Raw genomic sequence first — 18,235 nt, forward strand, 5'->3', positions numbered from 1 at the left:
TATATATAAAGATTCTTCAAACAATGTTTCATGTTAACACAGTAAACTTCATATATTTAATTCCGTATTTGTGATACAAATATGTGCATTCGGTGACATTTTAAGCACCATAATTTTTTCCTCCAGTTGACTATGTTATGGCTCTTGCTTATGTATACAGTATTGTATATAAATGATATTGCATGAACAATTTTTTCACAGATCACACCACCTCCTTCACTGTCAGATCCACTTAAAGAACTGTTTAGACAACAAGAAGTTGTAAGGATGAAACTTCGTTTGCAGCACAGTATTGAGAGGGTAAGTGCCATAAAATCTTGGCTGATAGTGTTTATTTATTTATTCATTTATTTTCACCAAATAGACTGATGACTGTATAAAGATGGGCAAGTCTTTTAAAAGTTTTATCGTTTTAAAGAGAAAGGATTAGAATGAAGAAAAACTGTTACATGTTAAGATTTAAGCACAATATGTACCGTACTTTTTGCTCCATTGGACGCAGTTTTTCCCCTCCAAATGTGTGTGCGTCCTATGGAGCGAATGCAGGCTTGTGCCATAGCCGCGCGCAACCCCTCCGGCATGGAGAGGCTGCACGGGGCTATGGCTTCTTTAGCCCCGCACAGCCTCTCCCGGTAGGGAGGGATTGCGCGGGGCTAAAGAGGAAGCCAAAACAGCCAGCGCAATCCATCCTGCTCGCTGCCTTGGCTTGTGCCATAGCCGCGCACAACCCCTCCGGCAGGGAGAGGTTGTGCGCAGCCTGTACGCTGCTCTTTGGGGCTGGGGGGGGGAGATTTTTTTTATTGATTTCCCCATCTAAAAACTAGGTGCGCCCTATGGTCCGGTGCGCCCTATGGTGTGAAAAATACGGTAGGTTAAGAAGTTGTTAAAAACTTGCATCTCTAATCAGAACCTATATATATCTGGGAATTCCTTTAAAGAAAAGGAGAGTTTACACTGTGCTAAGAAATTCATATAAGAAGCCATTCTTACCAGGAAGTTTTGAAAGTTCTACTTAGATTTCTAAGCCAAGTCTCATAGTATTTTCTGTATGAAATCTCTGTAAATGTGCATGTTTATTGGTATGAATTAATAGAAAGAATTAATAGAAATATTACATTTCAAAAATCTTGAAAGTGTACTTCAGAAAAGGAAAAACAATGATCAAATAGTATTTTAATGAAATTTTGTGTTTTAAAACTCTGATTATTTTTTTGTTTAATTAGGAAAAGCTTATTGTTTCCAATGAGCAAGAAGTATTGCGTGTCCATTATCGAGCAGCAAGAACTTTAGCTAATCAGACTTTACCATTCAGTGCATGCACAGTACTGCTGGATGCTGAAGTGTATAATGTGCCTATGGACAGCCAGGTAAATTTTTAAAAAGACTGCTTTTAAGGTTTGGTTTGGAAATAAACCCATAGCTGAAGTTACTTTTTCAAACTAAGTCTAATAAAGTTAACATGAAAACAAGTTTTACCATATTGGCCCGAATATAAGCTGCACTTTCCCCCAAATTTCAGACCCTGAAAGGTTAAAGTGCGGCTTATATTCGTGACTTTTTACCATATGCTGCTGAAAGTGGCTGGGAAGCACACGCACTCCCTAGCTGCTTGATGGCAGGAGTGGGGGGAGCAGCATCCGCCTCCCAGCTGCTGGCAGTGTTCGCTCCCTAGCTGCTTGGCGGTGGGGGGAAGCAGCGCGACCGCCTCCCAGCTGCTTGGTGGGGGGGGAGTGACACACCTGCCTCCCAGCTGGTTGGTGGGGCGGGGGGGAGCATGCACAGGTCATCCAGCTAGGGAGCACATGCACCGCCAAAAAGCTGGGAGGCAAGCGCACCACCCCCCCAGCTAGGAAGTGCACGCACCACCAACCAGCTGGTAGGTGGGCACCCAGCTCCCCAAGCTGGTGCCGGCACTCGGCTCTTGAGTGCGCTGTGTGCCCGCCTCCTGGCATTACCGCCCTGAACAGGGGAGGCCAGCACCGGCTTGGGGAGCGGGGCGCCGAGTGTCAGCACCGGCTTGGTGGCCACACCTGCAAATAAGCCTTGAATTTTAAGGGTGTGGCTTATATGTGGGTGCAGCATATATTCGGGCCAATATGGTATTTAAATTTAATTCTAATTTTAAAAGTTGCTGATTCAGACAGCATACTGCTAGAGTTCTTTAAGAATTCACATGTGAAATTGTTCGTTGAATTGTCTAAACTTCTAGCAACTTGTTCCTAAAATTATCTTCCTTGCTGGACATTTGGAAGGTACCCATTGTAAAACCAATTTGTTAAAAAGGAATCTGTTGAGGAGAAATTACTCTATTTGGCTAATCTCTCTCTCTCTTTTTAATAATATTTATTACTTTTAAAACTTACAAAAAGGAAAGAGAAGAAAAAAGACAAAAAGAAAAACAACAACAAGAAAAGGAAAAAACAATACAATACAATATATAAACAATACAAAACACAACATTAACCTAAACAAAACAAAACAAACCAAAAACAATTTAAAAACATACATTATACCATTTCAGTAGTCTATCTTTCATACCCTTGTTTCATCGACCTCCTCTCACCTCCCTTTTTGTATTCCACTTCTATTAATTGTTTCAGCAATTCCTTTCCATCTTTCTCTATTTTCTGTCATATAAATATCTTAACTTATTTTTACCCTTATTTTCCATTAATACTATAATGCTTATTTATGCTTAACTCCTTATTACATTTCAACTAAAGCCATAAGATTTCATTCTAACATTTTTCTAACACTCAGTAATTTTACAATATTTCTATTTCTGAAAATAAACTTTAAAACTTTTTCCAATCTTCTTCCACCATCTCTTCTCCCCGGTCTCGGATACTGCCAGTCATTCGTCAATTCCAAATAGTCCATCAACCTGGTGATCTTCTGTCTGAGGCTCTTAACTCTTTTCCAAGTCCCTTCTGCAGGTCTTCTTCATATTTATACATGCACTTTACTTTGTCTTCTACTGATCTTGTTCTTATTTTCCTTCCTTTGATACTGAAGAGCAGATCTCGGGGAAGCTCCAACCTAGCAATGCTTTTATTCCTTCTCGACAGGTCAACCAAATCTCCATGGTTAAATCTAAAATCCATAAGGTATTTCAGGACATGTTTCAAAATTCCTCCAAATCCAAAGGCCCCCACAGCTCCAATCTCCTCACGACCCAAGTCCAAATCTGAAAAGTCAGTAAACCCCTGCATGAAGGGATCTATCCAACTTTCCTTCTCCAGTCCAGGCAGGGCTCTGATCCTCAAAATCTGACTTTTTCTAAATTCAGTCATAAAAGGCCTCAACTTATAGTTCTCAATTTGCCTCTGTAAGGCTGGGGCTCCCACTTGTATTACTTTAGGTTCAACAACAGCAACTTTCTCCTTCGCCTTCTCGACGATTTGCCCTGTCAAAGTAGATTCCTATATCAGATCCTGAATAATTTCTGTATTGATGTTCACTTTTTGTCTCAAATTAGTGGCTTTTTGTCCCAAGTTAGTCACTTTTTGTCCCAAGTTATCAATTTTAGTAGTCATGACATCTGTCTTCTTGTGGAGTTGTTCCAATGAGTGACTTATCTTGCATAATGCAATCACTAAAGCTTCTTCTGTCGATATTCTCAAATAGTCCAAGGTCAATCCCTGATTCTCACAGTCTCTTATCTTGCAGCTGGTTCCCCCAGCTCAGCTCTTATAACAGTTTCAAAGGCTCCCTCTAGAGGGAAACAGTTTCTATTTGTGTCAATCCTTTTAAGCACAGTTCAAACAGTAAATATAGTTTCAATTTTCAGTTACTTTTCCTCCTTTTTAAACGCAGAAGAGGACAATGGAAACAATATATTTCTCTTATTTAGCTAACTGTCAAGATTCGTTCTATTCACAGCCAGTGAACTTCAAAACGTCAATCTTACTGGCAGAACCCTTTCCAGGTTCAGAGCAGTGGTGATTTAATTTTCAACACTCTCTCCTGCAGGCTTGCGTGATCCAAAATTTCCCCCCTCTTCTCCTGCTTCCAAGGGGGGTTTAATAGTTTTAATCGATGGAAGTTTAATCCTTTGCGGAAGACTTTCCAAGACCTTAGCTTGCAGCGTCTTTGCTTCAATCTATTTACAAAAGGGGAAGGCGGACTTCCTGTTTAAAACCTTCCCGTTTCGGTGCCAAATAAAGACATTTATAGATCCAATTTTCCGTTCTACTCACGGGTAGTTGTTTAAAATCGAATTATCCACAGGAAAAAGTCAGCGCTCTCCGGCAACAGCAATGCGGCTTCACTCCATGAAAGAAGCAATCAATTCGAAGCACCGCACCGCTCACCCCACGTCGCTCCGGATCCCCGAAACCGGGTCTCCCCGCGAGTAGGGGAGGCGCAAAAGGTGCCAGCCGAATCCCAGGTTCACAGGCTTCTCCCACCTGTGATTTTTAGTGGGTCTCCGCCCTCGCCGTGGTGGCCAGACCCTGTTTCCACGGAGTAAATTCCTCCCGATCAGAGGAATTCCGCCATTGCCAGAGACGCTAACCCGGAAGTCCACTCTATTTGGCTAATCTCAGTCCTAGTTAAATTAGTGGGAAACATTAGGCTAGAATTCTTACATAGAAGAACTGGATGCTGAAGACAAATTTGCATGGTCTGCAGAGAAGAAATTTTTCACTTTTAACTTTTAATATTGAAAGAGTTTGTGTAAAGTCTTGTGTAAACAGATTTAATCTGGCTCATGGGAGAATCACTTTTTTCACACTCCACACTAGGTCAGAAACAGCCTGACTGGAAGAGGCCTTCTGCTAGTGCAGAAACTGCAAACCTGTGGACCTCCAGGTGTAGCTAACTCCCATCAACCTCAGCCAGTATGTCCAATGGTCAGAGATGGTGGGAGTTGTAGTTCCAACATCTGGTGGGCCACAGGTTCCCCATTCTGCACCTAATGGAGACAAGGTCACATTTGGATCCAAACTACTATTTTTCATCACTCTTAACATTTTAAAAATATGGGTCTACCATTTTTAGCATTGGAATAAATTACTATATAATTAACATTGTCTATAATTTCTAATACATTTGATTTCCAGACCGATGACAGCAAAACATCAGTTAGAGATCGATTTAATGCACGGCAGTTTATGTCATGGTTACAGGACGTGGATGATAAATTTGACAAATTAAAGGTATGTGCTTTTATTGGACCTTTTCCAAAAAAGATCTTTCAGTAGAAAGCTGCAATAAACAATCTAGCACGTGGTCTCCTTCACATTCTTTGTGTCATAGCAAATTCAGGAGAAAATAGATAATACATGTCTTAATTCATTAAGTTGCTCACATGTATGGAATAGAACAACACCTGAGTTCCTGCCTCCATGGGTTTCTCAGTTCAGGGAATTTGCAGGGATCACAAACGTGTCAATTTTATTTGTGGAACTGCCTTAATATTGCACTGAATGAGGAAGCCAGTACTCAGTGAGTAGACTTCATGTATATCAAGGTGTCAGGAGGATATTCTTAGTGTATCCCGTGTATCCATCCAAAAGGGTGGGGTGGGGAACAAAATATGGAGAAGCCCCGAAGTGCACATGGAAGCATTTCCATTCACCTTAAGAATTCTTTTGAAATCATGCCATTGGCATCTATGGAATATATGGTGTATGTCTTAAGTGCATGTAACAAGGTTGGCAGTAGCTGACTTCCCCACCCGACCTCCTCTCCACAGCAGTTCTCCCAAAATACCTAGAAATCTTTCAGGGGACTCTGCTAAATGGGATGGGCTGTGACACAGAGAGATGAGGGTAAAGGGAGGATACCTGAAAATTAGGTGGGGATACTTTTCATGAGCAGATGTCCTGTTCATGGAAGTTGCCTTTTTAATTACACATGCTTAGTACTGGATCTAATTCAGAGTGAACTGCATATGTACAGAGTTGAGAAAAGAAAATGGTGCAGAATGAATTTCTTTTTCTAAAGACCCCCTTAAAGCAGGAATAGCCAGCATTTTAAAGCTTTAGGTAAAAGGAGCTGAGGTTTAGCATCTAATTGCTCTAGGGTTGATTTATTAAAAGTGCTAGCATTGTTTTATGGAATATTTAATTGCCTCTAGAATTACAAAAAATAAAAACCCTATTCAAAACATGAATAGGCTCACAAGTATAAGATCAAATCGTCTCAGGGGTTTGATAGGCCTGTGGACTGTCAAATTGGCCGTCCCTGTCTTGGAGAATTCAGTATGCGGTTCACATTAAGGTGTACTTGGAATAATTGACTATTCATCTGTTTATTTTGAAATAGACATGTCTCTTGATGAGGCAACAACATGAAGCAGCAGCTTTAAACGCTGTTCAGAGACTGGAATGGCAGCTTAAACTACAAGAACTTGATCCTGCAACTTATAAATCCATCAGCATTTATGAAATTCAGGAATTCTATGTTCCTCTTGTGGATGTTAATGATGACTTTGAATTGACGCCTATATGACTGCTAGCATCTCTTTGCTGTCTGTTACAGCTTAACGTTGTGAAATATATATGTAATTCGTTTAAAAATATAGCACTAATGTGGAATACAGCCTTTTTCAATCTTCCATATATAACATCAAAATGCTTCACAAAATCTCATTCAATGTTGTAAATGTGCATACCATTTATTACAAATGGTATTTATTTTAGATCCTAGGTCCAAAAAGCATCTTCCCAACAGAGCTATTTATGTACAAAAAAAAAAAAAAAATCTTTCACTGAAGTTTTAACAGCGCTGGCAGCTGTTACAAAAAAATCTGCTGAAAAGCACTTGCTATTTTATGTTCACTTTAATGATTTTTATTAAACTTAAACTCCTACAAAAAACAAAACATCAAGCTGTGGGAAATATTACACGCTTGTGGGAATGTGGGGAGTGAGGGTCTATTCATCTTATATAATTTATAGGTTAACTGTACAGTTTTCTTTTTGGAAAAGATGTAATATTGTTTTCATTTTTTAAAATAACTTATTTTATACATATTGCGCAATTGTAAATAATCTTGTATTTAACGTTCAACCCTGTATAAAAATAGATATTTTAATTGTAAAACTGTTTTGTCTAATGTTTTATTGGACCAAAGTTGTTGTTTCTTATGTGTAGTGTATAGGCAATTTTATTTTAAAAGGCATGTATTTGATTTAGCTACTTGTTCCATCACCATAACTGTTCAAGATTTGAGACTGAGTGGTATTGCATGCTAGCTCAGTTCAGGTTTTTTCCTACTGTGTGGTACCTAAATGATTGCAACATACAGTGCCAATCCACCAAGCACTGCTTCTGTACAGCATCCATTCATTCAGAGGAATTTGCATGAGTGTCCCTTTCAGTGTGGTTGCAGCAGTGCTTAATGGATTACACTTTGACTTCCTAGAGCCATTTGTCTTTTGCTAGGCTGCTGTAATGCCATGCCTATGACTTACTATGAAGAGTATTATGTTTAAAATCTTAAAAGATTATAAATCTGCTCTTACATTGTGGTCTCAAAACAAGCCTTTTAGTGTCCCGCTTCTCCCTTACAAATGTCTCTCAATGAAAAATTGTACATTGTCTATTTTAATATTTACCTATTAAAGCATATGTAAATAGTTGTAAATACAATGTTTAATAAATTCTATTGGTCATGCTAACAGATGGTTGAATCCTTGTGATGGTGAAATTTTCATTCTTGAAGTTTTATACACTTTGACAAAAATAAATCTTTGAAAGTTCCATGATAAGATTGTAGTTTTATATTCTGACCAATTCTCCATTTTTTGTGAAGAACTGACTAATAATATAATGTTCTTATTGTACTATTAGAATGACTGCCATTATGATTGGGTATATGTTATGTGGAGGGAGGGATTCTGGATGTGCCTAGGGAGACGTGGATCCAAATCCTCAGTCACTATGTCTCAGCTTAAGCCTATCTGAGCTCCTGGGGGGAACTCTGTTAAGTTGTCCCAGAAGAGTATTATTATTATTTTTTGTTAAATCATTTAAATTAATTTTCCAATAAAAAAACATCCAATTATCATATCAAATTATAATCCAATTAAAATAAAAAACTAAAATAAAAAGACCAAATTATCATCCAAATTATAATTATTAATTTTTCGGGACTTCCCATAGCCTGGACCTTGAAGCATATCTCCAAATCTCAATCCTGCTTCTCCTCGTTGTTTCCATATTTTCCACATCTCGATTTTAACGCTTTTACCCAGAAGAGTATTAAAATACATTGGCCTCTGTGTCCTATCCCTGTTGGTGATGGTCAGACCACTCCACTATAAGGGAGTTTGCTCGTGCTAAATTTGTCAAAAAGTTTAGTGTTTTATTTTCCCTAGTGTGAATGAATAACAAACACAAAATTAACCTTCCTTTGTAAGGTTAACAAGAACATTGAGAAACCCTAGTGCCTTTGGGTGGGAGGAGGTGAAGAGGGGCAATTTTTGCTGCCTCTGATCTGTCTCCCAAATTGGAGGCTCTTTGCCATCTACTCAAGGGAAGCTCATGAGAACTGAGTCCATCCCTGTCTGCATAGACTCTTTCATCTACAGAAATGTGTCCCTTAGTCATGCCAAAAGTGTGACTAATGTTTCAAGAGTGTGACACAGAGAATGTTGGAAATCGTTAGATAGATGGATTAAGAACATAAAAAGAGCCTTGTTGAAGTAGATTGAGATCCATCTCACACAGCGTCCTGTTTTCAAGTATGGCCAACCAGATCCCTCTGTGAAGCCTTCCTTATTCTTTGTCTCTGGCACTGTCTATTCCAAAGATAGAATAACTCCAAACAAGGACTTCAATTTGGCTGCTATGCTGATTGCTGTTGATAGCTATGTGATGAACTACTATTTCTTGCTATTTTTGTTTTAAACTATTTAATCAAAGTACTTTCTAAGCAGTGTAGAAATTGTAGATGGAGCATAACTAAACTAATGTGGTCATTGTGCATTTTTGCTGCATGTAGAGGGGATCTGGTTGTAGCATCCAAGTGTATAAACATGTCAAAATTCATGTATGTGGAATATTCACACAGGAAGTGTGTGATGCTTGTATTAATTCAGACACAGGATGCTTGTATTAATTCAGAAGCTAACCCAGCAGAATAGGCACACAGATTCTTCATTTTCCTATTGCGATTAAAATGGGATAAGCACAGAAGCAGCAAAGTGGCACAAAGTTTCCCAGCGGGTTTTTGTGTTTTGGCACATTGTTTGCTCCCAGAGAAATGGTGTTTGGAGTATACACCCCACAGGCAGAACACTAAGCTGGAATTTCGCTAGGAACTTCTGTTTCCCATGGACAGTATTCAACTATCATGTCCTATCAGCACAAGAATTCCTGCTTCCACAACAGGACTTTCCACCTTCTCCCCACACTTTCCCTGAACCTTCCCTATATCTGCTCCATAGAGTTGGGGGAACTCCTAGAACAAATTGGGAGTGAAATGAAGGTAGGAGAGGGAGAAAACATTCTGTGGCACAAGCAGAAATCCTTGCACTTAAAGGATGTTCACATAGTACTACATTGGACACAACTCTACATGTTTATTCACCATGCGGATGTTCTTGACGTTCAGGTTTGAAAAGGATGTTGTTGCTGTTTAGAGAGTATGATGGGCCAATAATTGCACACTGCTAGCTCTCTGGTTAAGCACCACATAATATTCTATATAGTTCCTTGGGACGTCGCTCTAAAGTAAGGAATGTAAACAGTTCCCTGGGGCATCCAACATCAAATTTCAAGAGGCACCATCATGCACATTCTTGTATGTATGTGTGTGTGTGTGTATGTGTGTGTGTATATATATATATATATATATACGAAAGCAAATATATATATATATATATATATATATATATATATATATGTATTTGCTTTCGTAGATTTTCACGGGTACAGTGAAAATGTATGTATATATATATGCGCCCCTGTATGCAGGAAATGGATGCCTTTTCCCTCCCTTTCCCTCATAGCTTGGGAGGGAAGGAGTTTAGTGCAGTTGTGCCACCATGCTTAAAATGCACATGTGGAGCTTGGAATCCACAAGAAAATAATAGACACTGCCCCGCCTCTCCTCTTCAGTCACACAAGCAAGTAAAGCAGCATTTGATAAGAAGAGGTTGGGTGGACAAGGCTTTAGTAGCAGCTGGTGAAAGCTATAGTAGAAGCTGCCCAGTCTCAATAATGGAGAAAACCTAGCCAGCAGACGATAAGGATACTGCTACAAAGGACTGTGTGGCAAACTTGTTCAAAGCTAGCAAACCAGGTATTCTTTTTCTTTTTATCTCTCCCCATAGACACCTGTGTCTTTAATACCTTTACAGCAGGCAGAATTCAGCAGCTTCACTTGCTGAATTTTTGCCTCCCATGTTAAAAGAAAGGCCTAGCGCCCACTTATTTATCATTGTACAAATTAGTCACTGGTGTTAGATGCACTGAGCTCTAATAGAGACAATTATTTTACATCTAGGGAGCAAATATTGTCGGCCTGTTCCCATTTCTTTTTATTTTGTCTTTAGGATATGGTTTTATTTACACATATATGCAACCTGAGCATTGGATGGGAGGGGGTTGGTCTGTTCCCATTTACGTATATGAAACTTCTCTGTACATACGCTGCATTGTGTATGTGTAAATATTAATAGGAATGTGAATTGGATTATGACCATTTCTTGTCATGATTCAACAAATGAAGCTTTCACTTATTTTCATGTTGGAAGAAACATCTACAGAATTTTACAGCTGCTTTAAACATAGGAAATATACTGTGGTGGGGGAAAATGGTGGTAACCTCATCTTCATTTCAAGTTGTGTTCTAGGGTTCCTTTTCCTTCATACTTCTGACACTTTCTTACCTGTCCCAGATGGGATTAAATAATCTACCCACCTCCCAGGGCACATTTATTTTCATGCACCCTCAGTATGACTCATGGGATGCTCTTCCTCTCATTTGCAGAGGGAAGAATTTCCCCCCTCTTATTTTCCTTTTTCTTAAATAGAAAGCCAAAATGTTTTTTCACAGTGAATCTGTCTGACCCACTAGGACTTCAATCCTGTGAACATTTGGGAGTAAGCCCCACTGAAAATGAGGAAATACTACAAAGGTTGATTGCCTCTTAACATGCTTTAACCAGCCACAAATGAAGTAAGATAATGTGTGAGAAAGCATTGGTTTTGCTCCCTCTTTAAAAGTATGGTTATGGATAAAATGGGACTTCTTGGAGTTTAATGGTGTTGCAGGGGCTAATCACCTGGGTCTTAGTCTTGCAGCTGGCACTTCATGCTGTGCCGTATTATCTCTAAAAATCCACACACTTGATGTCGCTTAATGTTACAGGCTACTTATTGACCATGTTTTAACCACTCTCTTGTAGAAGACCCATGAGAAGGCGGCAAATTTCTGTTCCACTCATCCATTATATGCTTATGAGTGAAGTGGGAATTTTAGTCCATGCTAACACTGATGGATAATCCCCATTAATAGCTTTTATGTTAGATAAAAGTTATGGTGGTAAACAATTTCTACATGTAATTTGTAAATTTAATTTGTAATTAATTAATTAATTGTAAATATTGAGGCAGAAATTAAATGACTTTCATATAATTGGATTAACAAAGGTGAGTCCTGAATAAGGATTGCATCTCAATGGTAATTTTGAAACCACTGTCCTATACAGAAAGGATTGAAATACTTATGACTATGAATGAATCATGACCAAATCCATTAAATGGCAGGTCTCTTCAACTTCTATACCCTTTCTTTCAACCTTTATTCTCTTCATTAATTTATAAAACTGGCTGGGAGCTGTACTGTACAACAGGAGACTGGTTGAATGTTGTATGAGCTTACTAATTATAAGAAACAGGGAGGGAGGCTGTTCCTGAAATAACTAGATCCAGATTACAGTGTAGCTGAAAGGGACAGAGATCTCACCATACTGAATTACATAAGAAACCTATGTAGCTTAACATGTTCTTGCCCGTTTGCTAAGATCGGAAATGAGAGGTGTGTTATTGTGTACCTGTTGGCCAAAGAGACTACTGTCTTTTCTCTGCACAATTACTTAGGAATAAGGCACATTGACAGAACTGGAAATTACTTTTGAGCAAGCATGAATAGGACTGCACTGCACATAAACTTCTTATTGTGGACCAGCCTATTATTTACATTCATGCCCAGATGGATCCTGAGAAGTTGTTTCTCCTTGAAATGCTAGTAAATGCCCAAATGGGTTGTGAGCTATAGTCTTTCTTAGACATATTACATTTTTTTACTTACTTTGTTCATCTCTACCCTGTTTGTCCTTGTTCTTCTGTTTAAGGTGAATTCTGGAATGACCTCACATTTGGAATCTCTAGTTACTGGTGCCCATTGAAATTTGAAGGGTGGAAGGGAGACCAACAATAGGTAGAGCCAAAGCCAGTGATAGGCAGAGCAAATTCTAATTTTGTTAAAGCGAATTATACCACAGAGGAAGGGACACCGCTTGGGCGTAAATTTAACGTTAATTCGAACGCCTATGCAATGCGCATGCGTGCTCCTGGCTCAAACCATCCCTTCGCTTCCACACACACCCCTTATTAAGACTACATCTCCCAAAATGCATCAAACAAAAAAAAAGGGCAGGCGGGACTTTCTACCCGTTATATAAAAATAGGGAGAACAAGTGCGCAGGCGCAGGCTCCCTTCTCCGCTCCTCTTGGGTAGCTCGCTCCCTTGGGTAGCTACTACGACAGCCCCTCCCTGTGCGTCATGCGCGTGCGCTGCCTAATTCCGGCCTCTGCCCTCGATAGCCAAAGGGCTGCAAGAAACAGGCCGGAGAAGCGGGGGGGAGGAGGAGAGAAGGGCGTTCGCGCATGCGCCTCCAAACTGCCTCCTTCTGTTCCCTATACCCGACCTTGTAAGCAGGCGGCGAGGGGATGGGGCGCGGAGCGGGGCCCGGATGAGGCCGAAGAGGAGCCAGGCTCAGCACAGCCGTCCTGCCAGCGACGGGCTCCCCACCCACCCGCTCAGGTCAGTGCTGGGGCCATGCTCATGCGCGTGAGGACTCCCCACCCGACCCGGGTTCTCCCTCACATCAGCTCCGTTGCCTCCGAGAAGGGGGTGAGGGAGGGAAATGTGGCCGAGCCTGTGGGAGAAGGGTATTAACTGAAGCGCTTTCTGCGGCGCGCATGCGCTAGTATCCCTGTGCAGCGCCCCCTAGCGCCTGGGGGCGCCTTGTGACTGAGGCCCGGTTGGGTCTCAGGCTGCCACTCCCTTTTTCTCCTCAGGATTGCTGAATGGGGTGTTGGCATATTGGCACACCCTGCGGGTGGGATGAAAACGATGCAAGCAACGTCGACATTATCAACCGCTTTGAGGTGTTTTTTTTTGGGGGGGGGGTTGCACTCAAGCGGTGTATAAATTTTATGAAATAAATAAATACTCTGCAACCAGTGGTTCAGGTTGCAATCCTATGCACGCTTAACATGTTAAAAAGGCCCTTTGCATGTAGTGGGGTTAACCTCTGAGTAAATGTGTGTTGTCCGAGTATCTTCCACTCACCATCATTCCCCCCACCCACTTTTGCCTGCTTAATGCTCCCGGTAACTACTTATGCGGACTCTCTTAATGCATAAACATGCCCCTTTGAGACTATGGCAGGATGGTTAAAAGATAACTAATTAATGATGGTAAACTGCAACCAGCCAGCCCCCATTCACAAGCATCCTGTTTGTAGGATCAAATAAACTTATGAAATGGGAACACAGTGGTAACTATTGTGACTCAGGATGCATTTATGTAATGGTTTTTCTTTTGGGGGGAGTAACTGCTGCAGTCTTCCATGTACCCTTTCTTAGTTACTTAGATGTGCAAAAATAAACAGGGATTTAATTTTTTTTTAAAAAAAGGATTACAGAAGCTCATATACCGTATTTTTCGCCCCATAGGACGCACTTTTCCCCCTCCAAAAATGAAGGGGAAATCTGGGTGCGTCCTAGGGAGCGAATGCAGGTTTTCGCTGAAGCTTGGAGAGCGAGAGGGTCGGTGCGCACCGACCCCTCTCGCTCTCCAGGCTTTGGGAACACACCCGCAGCATAGGCAGCCCTGCGGGAGTTCCCGCAGGGCTCCCCACGCTGCGGATAACAGCCTGCCGCCCGGCGTGCAGGGCGCCCTGAAGCAGAGCGCCCCTCACGCCAGGCAGACATCCGCAGCGTGGGGAGCAGCCTGCCGCCCGGCGCGCGTCACGCCCTGAAGCAGAGCGCCCCTCGTGCCGGGCAGACATCGGCCAGCCCCACAAGCTCGGGGGACAGCAGGGAGGAGCAGCGCCGCCATCCCACTGTTCCCCAACTTGGTTTTGGGGGAGAAATAAAGGAAAACATTTTTTCCTTTATTTCCCCCCCAAAAAACTAGGTGCGTCCTATGGGACGGAGCGTCCTATGGGACGAAAAATACGGTATGTGTCAGCAGCCAAACAGAAATCAAACAGAATTGGGGATAAAAAGCACCCCGTGGCACCCCACGGTGCAACTGCCAAAGGGGAAAACCTAATCCCCCTAATGCTATTTACTAAATCCAGCCCCTTAGGTATGAGCAGAATCGCTTCAACACAGTGCCACCAACTCACAACACAGAAGTGGCCATAGTCAAAGGTATCAAAAGCTGCTGAGGGACCAAGCAAGAGCAACAAGGTCTGTCCTGCTTCTGAAGGACATCATGTATCAGGACACCCAAATATGATTTTGTTCCCAAACAAGGCTCAAACCCAGACTGAAATGGGTCAATATCATCAGCTTCCTCTAAGAGTGTCTGCCAGCCCCCTCTCAAGTACCTTACCCCCAAAAGGGGATATTTGTGATAGGGTGGTAGTTGTCAAACACCTCAAGATCCAAGGAAGGCTTCTTTAGGAGCACTACTGCCTCCTTTGTGTACGTTTATAATATACTTTAGTTTCTGTATTTAATGAAAACCATAACATACCAGGATTAGTTGAAGAAACAAATACTGTGATATATTTTAAAAGATTTCTAGATTTGTGTCTATGCTCGTAATTGTATTGGTCACACAGAATGCTTGTTATTAGCAACAGAGCAAATACTAAAGATACCAGTGCACCTTGTAAAAGAAAAAAAGTTTAAAAATACCTCTCTCTGAAATCCTGGAGAGCTACTGTCAGACAGGACTGTCCTCATTCAGGCACAATTGGTCTGGCTTGGGAAAAGGCAGCTGCTTATATCCTTCAGCACCACAAAGAACTCTCTCTAAGAAAGGTTTCTTTTTGTATGTGTCCTGTTGGGTGCATTTGTTAACACAAGGAATTGTTTTAGCCACACAGAATGATCTCTGTATAGGTGGCTACAGTTTCCCTAAAGGTTTTGGAAGTGCTTCAAACTGTAGCTGGTTATATACTTACCCGAGCTACATGGTTGCAGCTGCTCCATGGCTGGATCTTCCACAGCTCTGGTAATATTTGAGTAACAGAGGAAGATCAGTGCAGCAGCAGGAGTGTTTAAATCAAGCTGTGTATATGTAAATACAGCTTGCATAGTGCAAGTAACCCCATCCTGAAGATTGTTAAAGCACACTAAAGCAATTTCAAGTTTGCCTTCCTGCTTCACAGTGAAAGCTTTTCTTCCTCCAATTGGTGACTGATTTGGAAGTCCCATGTTCTGTTTTGTATCCCATATCTACATTGCTTGCGCTGTGCTAGTATACTGACCACTGAGATCAAAACAGATTTCATGCCCTGACTTTCAAGGAAAAGAGATGGGGAAGTATCATTTTTAAATTTTTCTTGTGATCAGAGAACCTTTGCTAAGCATCAGGCAAAAACTACCATTCTTCCCACCTCCTCTCTTTCCTTTAGGAAAGGTTGGCAGGAAGCTTCTCTGGCTGCTTCTCCATAATAGGGCTCATCTGATGAGCTTTTGTGACCATAATTTTTGGCTTTGCAGGCAAGGCCAGCCAAAAAATATGGACCTCTGCACGATGTCACAAAGTAAAATGCTTCCTCAAAGCTGTGGAAAGCAGTGTTCTCCCCATTCATATTTTTTGGTGTAACCCAGCCCATTTTAGCCACAATTCAGTTTTAGATCCCACTGACTTCAGTTGGAGATACATATGTGCTTAGTTCTCTCTCTGAATTTAATTGAATTGTTCATCCAGATAAGATTTTTTTCTTTTTTATTGAGGCAAACATTCTGCCAGATTTGAGCATGTGTGGACACATGATATTAGCTGTGGCTCAGCAAATGAGGAATCTGGAATAAGAAAATGTTTCCCAGAACATTTCAACACCAGAGAGAGTGGAACTGTTCAGTGTTTGTTATTTGTTGTACCATGACTTTGAAATGAACTTATGATAAAGGTTATACTGTGTCTGAATGTTTGGTAATAAACTGCTTAAAAAGCAAACTGTGTATGGACTTAAAGAGTTGCAGCTGTGCTGTTAACAAAATAGGAACCTGACATGGGTCAAATCAGGTTTGTTTATGATACATAGATTCTTTGTATTCCTTCCCTTTGACCCACTTACAGTTAAAGGCACCTTATGGACACTTTTCTAGCTTTTAGTCATTCAAGGTCAGTGGGGCTACTCAGGGCAAAGTGGTTTAAGTTTTGACTCATGAAGCTCAATTCAGTGCATATTTAGTGAGGGCTAAGTCTGTTCAGTTATGCTAGGATTGCAGGCTCAGCTGAGAAAACTTCAATTCTGAAATGCAAGGCTATGTTTTCAGAATGAGTTATCTTCTGATTAGGTAGCAGTAGCTGTTTGATTCAGGGCCAAAACTTCATGAGAGACATGGCATCTATGGTAGGAGCTCCCATTTTTATTTTTTATTTTGAAGTAATTTTAAGGGGATTCAATTTTTGTTGGAACAGTTGTGTGGAAGGAGAGAGAGATAAACTCCATGGCTTCATACTCCTTATCTAAATCTCCAAGGTGTTGCTTCACTGGTGGTTTGGCACTTGCTCTTGGCTGTGCAACTTAATTGGAGGACCTTCGTAAGACTTTCATAAGCAATAGTAGGCAAGAGAGTGATTCACATGGGAGTTACGAGTTGTCCTGATAATTTTTATTCTATGATTCTGGTTTTGAAATAACAACATGTTCTACCAGTGTATAGTCTACACATGATAAACTTTAGCGCTGAGAGAGAACAGAGTGTTCTTTACATAAATGCAAGTCAGTCTGACAGCAAGGATAGCTAAGGCAAGAGATTCAAACAAGGCTTATAGTTTTGCCCTAAGACAATCCCCAGGTTCTGTGATGGAAATAAACAATGTGCATGCAGGAAATTGGCACAGACATACTTTAAACTAGTGTACTCTTATACTTCTTGTTTTAGGTTTACCTCCTGTTCCAAGATATAGAATTCTTCTCTCAGAATTGACATAAAAGGGGAGAGATTATGAGCTAATAGGAGTGTAGGGCAAGAACTAGGGTCCAGGGAGAAAAGGAAGTATGAAGAGTAGGTGGGGTGGGGGATCTTCAAATTGCTAAGATTTATTGAGATTAGCAGACCTCTTTGAAAGGTACCTCTGAATATTGAAGGGTTCCCTCTTCTGCATTGAATTTTGAACTTCAGGTCCCTTTGTTTAAAGTCCTGACTTTAGAAATCCTATAATACTTCACCGCTTGCAAAAAAAAGTGCACTTGCAAGGCTGAGACGACTGATGAATTTTCTGTCTGATGTACATCATTCCAACATCACATTAACCATGCTGTGCTGGGATAACATTGTATTGCATTGTTTGTATTGCTTTCTTTAAAGTACTTGTACTCTGCCCTTCCAGGCTTGCAGAAGGCAGCACACAATTAAAAAAAATAAATACATAACAGAGCTAACAGGATAGAGTAGTCAAACTTAAAAATAGCACAGTTTGCTTCAGGTCGAAAGTGGATGTCAGATTTCTCCATCTGATCCATAGTCCCTTTGCTGTAATAGACTTCTACAGGAAAGTCCATTACTGATTGAAGTTTCTACTTGGATGACATAGAAGATATAATTTGGAATGGAAAAACCCTAGGTTGCAGACGTTTTCCAAAATAGCCATTGTCATTCTCCTCCTGTCTCATGAACCATGACATCTACATCCATAAAATTATGCCAAACTGTAAGCTTTAAAATGTTTCCACAATAGCTTCTGCTCTGTCATTTAACATATACAATGCCAGTAATAACCAAAATATGTAGAAGAGAATCAGAAACTTTGGGGGTGTACACTTCAAAATAAGCCTTGGGCCACCACAGATTATATGCC

The 18,235-nt window shown here is 40.8% G+C and overlaps 2 protein-coding genes across 6 annotated transcripts in view; both read left to right on the forward strand.

Moving 5' to 3' along the window:
* ANKRD12 (ankyrin repeat domain 12) overlaps positions 1–7,718 on the forward strand; it is a 52,778-nt gene extending 45,060 nt beyond the window's left edge. For all 5 annotated transcript variants that reach the window (XM_081873786.1, XM_081873785.1, XM_081873789.1 and 2 more), the window contains 4 exons: positions 202–300; positions 1,224–1,367; positions 5,064–5,159; positions 6,271–7,718. In XM_081873786.1, coding sequence (XP_081729912.1) covers positions 202–300; positions 1,224–1,367; positions 5,064–5,159; positions 6,271–6,456 — 525 coding nt within the window. In that variant the 3' untranslated portion in view covers positions 6,457–7,718. The remainder of the gene's footprint in view (positions 1–201; positions 301–1,223; positions 1,368–5,063; positions 5,160–6,270) is intronic.
* A 5,005-nt stretch (positions 7,719–12,723) lies between these two features.
* Positions 12,724–18,235, forward strand: part of RALBP1 (ralA binding protein 1) — a 28,441-nt gene continuing 22,929 nt past the window's right edge. The window contains exon 1 of the mRNA XM_081873866.1: positions 12,724–13,003. The gene's annotated coding sequence lies outside the window, so the exon portion shown is untranslated. The remainder of the gene's footprint in view (positions 13,004–18,235) is intronic.

Source organism: Podarcis erhardii (assembly GCF_964252035.2).
Source record: "Podarcis erhardii genome assembly, chromosome: 8".
Lineage (NCBI taxonomy): Eukaryota > Metazoa > Chordata > Lepidosauria > Squamata > Lacertidae > Podarcis > Podarcis erhardii.